This window comes from Camelina sativa, chromosome 13 (assembly GCF_000633955.1).
Source record: "Camelina sativa cultivar DH55 chromosome 13, Cs, whole genome shotgun sequence".
Taxonomy (NCBI): domain Eukaryota; kingdom Viridiplantae; phylum Streptophyta; class Magnoliopsida; order Brassicales; family Brassicaceae; genus Camelina; species Camelina sativa.
This window is the reverse complement of record NC_025697.1, coordinates 1748707-1751844: the sequence shown is the minus strand read 5'-3', so window position 1 is coordinate 1751844 and position 3138 is coordinate 1748707. Positions and strand designations below refer to the sequence as shown.

Below are 3138 nucleotides of genomic sequence, written 5' to 3'. Positions count from 1 at the left end.
AAGATGAGCCAAAGCGCTTTTTACAACACGCCTCTTACTATCGTTGCTGTTAGTGGAAACATGGAGATTGCTGAAGCCTTAGTCGCCAAGAACCCTAAACTGCTAGAGATTCCTGGAAACAATGGAGAGATTCCAGTTGTGGTTGCGGTTGAGAACACGCAGATGGAGATGGCTCGCTATCTTTACAACAGAACTCCGGTTGAGGTGTTACTTGACAAAGACGGGTTTCACGGTATCTTGCTATTTCTCAATGCCATCTACTATAAAAAGCTCGGTAAGCGGTTTCTTGATCTTCAAGCAAACCATGTTTGAGGGTGTTTTGATGATCATTTCTTGATTTGTTCATACAATTAGACATGGCCTTGGATCTGTTCAACAAAAGCAGACGCTTAGCCGTCACAAAACACTTGCAAATCGATTCGGTTCCCATCATTGTGTTGGCTTCAAAGCCAGATATTTTCCCCGGTGGCTGCTATCTCGGACCATTGAAACGCTTCATCTACTCTTGTCCGTACTAATATAAGACGTTTTCTTTGCAACGATCAATCATATTGTTACTCTCTTTTGATCCAATGTGTTGTTCTCTCACTTGCTAGGTATACAAATAAAGCAGCCAACTTTTCCAAAGCCTTCTCGTTCAAACAAAGGTCATCAGAGTAAGTTCTCTTGTTAATCTAAAGTAACTTGAAATCTATGTAAGGTTAAGGGGCCTAATCAAATGAGCACGACCTGTCACGATAAGGTTTAGAAGATTCTCAAATTCTTCTTTCCCTGTGTCGGGGTTTTTAAAACCTTTATATATAAGGATCGAAATGCTTAAAGGTTTGTAAATTTAATTATCAGATAAATTCACAACATCTTCCGTATTGATAACTTCATAAAGTCTCTATAATTTATTTCTCTGAAGAACGTGAGAAAAGTTTCAACTTTTTATGGGTTTTTTTTTTTTTATAATTCCAGCAGATACCCTAATGGGGAAACTGCTCAAATGTATCTCCAAATGGATCGGTAAGTATTAGGTTTTCGTCTGCAAATACGGTTATTGGATAGGATTCACATGAAACTTAAATCTGAGTCGAGTGATGTTCCAGGGATAGATGAAGTGTACCGACTTAAGGTCACGCATCTACAAGCCAAGAAACTTTTACGTGGAATATCAGAAGAAACATTGGCCTTGGGCTTGAAGGAACGTTCTGAGTCAGTGGATGAGGCTTTACTCTTTGCAGTAAGATATGGGAATGTAGATTTCTTGGTTGAGATGATCAAGAACAACTCCGAGCTTCTATGGTCCACGGGAACTAGTACTCTGTTTAACACTGCCGTCGAGGTAAGACAAGAGAAGGTGTATAGTCTCCTCTACGGTCTGGGCGACAGGAAGTACTTGTTTCTCGCCGACAAGAACAGTGACGGGAATAGTGTGCTTCATCTCGCTGGCTATCCTCCTCCTAATTACAAGCTCGCTACGGTCGTGAGCGCAACGTTGCAGATGCAACGCGAGTTACAATGGTTTAAGGTTCGCTTTGTTTCTCTCGCCTTTGGAGTACGCACCTTAAATGCATAATCAGTTGAAAATATGTCTAAAAATGTAGGAGATGGAGAGAATCGTACCGGCGATCGAAAAGGAGAGAGTAAACACAGAAGATCTAACACCGATAGAGATATTCAGAAAGGAGCACGAAGCAATGCGACTAGAAGCTGAGAAGTGGATGAAAGATACGGCTATGTCTTGCAGCTTTGTAGCGGCTCTCATCGTCACGGTCACCTTCGCGGCAATATTCACTGTCCCCGGTGGCACGGACGACAATTCACGCGGTAGACCCTTTCACCAACATGAACCAAAATTCGTCATATTCATCGTATCCGATCTGATCTCCTGCTTCGCCTCATGCACCTCCGTCCTCATCTTCCTCGGGATACTCACCGCGAGATATGCATTTGACGATTTCTTGTTCTCTTTGCCTGCGAAAATGATCGCTGGACTTTCGACATTGTTTGTCTCGATAGCGGCGATGCTTGTGGCATTCTCGTCGTCCCTATTCACGATCTTTAACGTCCCTTGGATCGTTGCTCCGACGATCTTCCTCGCTTGTTTCCCGGCGCTGTTGTTTGTTCGGATTCAGTATCCTCTCCTCAAGGAGCTCATCTTCTCCACTTACGGCAAAAAAATCTTCGACCGAAAGATGAAATCTTTGTTTTAACATAAAGTGTGTGTGTGTTTGCTTAAAGTGTACGTGTTTTAAATCATTTTTTGGGTCAATTTGAAAATTAAGCCCCTCATGAAACGAGCAATTAAATGCTATTGTGCGAGAGTTCACTTTTCCTTTCTTTCCCATTTGGCCATTTGGTTTAATATATTACACGATTCTTCATAATATAGTAATATATATAGTAATATATATATATATATATATATATATCGATCAAAGAGTGGATTCTCGACAAATTCGGTCGACACATATGAGTATTAGGAGGGTTTTTCGACGTTTATGATCGAGTTTCAAAAAAGAATTATAACGATGGTAATTAAGTATGTGATAACTAACAACTCTGTAATGAGCAACAAATATGTCTGCCGTCAAGAACACCTTATGTGCAATACGTTTTTACAATTTCGTTTTTTTTTTAAATGCAAATGGCAACAAATATGCCATGAAACAACAAATAAATTTTCCATTAGATTTTTTTAAATGAAAATGGCAATTTCGTGTATATGTTAGAAAATGGTTAGACTGTCTTTTCCAAAAAAAAAAAAAGATCATTCTAGTTATCCAACCTAAAACATAGTCTATCTAGTAATATTATGGAAGATTATGGTCATTCATTCTGATGCATTTTCGCTTTTAAATTTTCGAATTTATTATTATTTATTTATTTTTTGTATTATTATCTTCATATAGAATCTTTATTTCTAACAGACAAGCTTTCCAAACTCCCAAATTAATAATGAGTAACCAAGAAAAGCATATATTCTTATATAAGATCAATCAAAGAATAATTCATAGAAAAACATCAAAGATAGCATGCATGTTACCGTTATGCCTTGCATATATACGTCCGAACAACGACATAAACTTTGCATTTTTGTATATATATCCTATTACCTCTAGTTGTCTTGTTTACTTTATATATATATATATA

The 3138-nt window shown here is 38.2% G+C and overlaps 1 protein-coding gene across 1 annotated transcript; it reads left to right on the top strand.

Moving 5' to 3' along the window:
• Positions 4-2340, top strand: LOC104734476. The gene is made up of 6 exons (XM_010454067.2): positions 4-274; positions 355-507; positions 597-656; positions 961-1008; positions 1092-1513; positions 1590-2340. The coding sequence occupies exons 1-6, from the start codon at positions 4-6 to the stop codon at positions 2196-2198; spliced, it is 1563 nt and encodes a 520-aa protein (XP_010452369.1). The 3' UTR covers positions 2199-2340.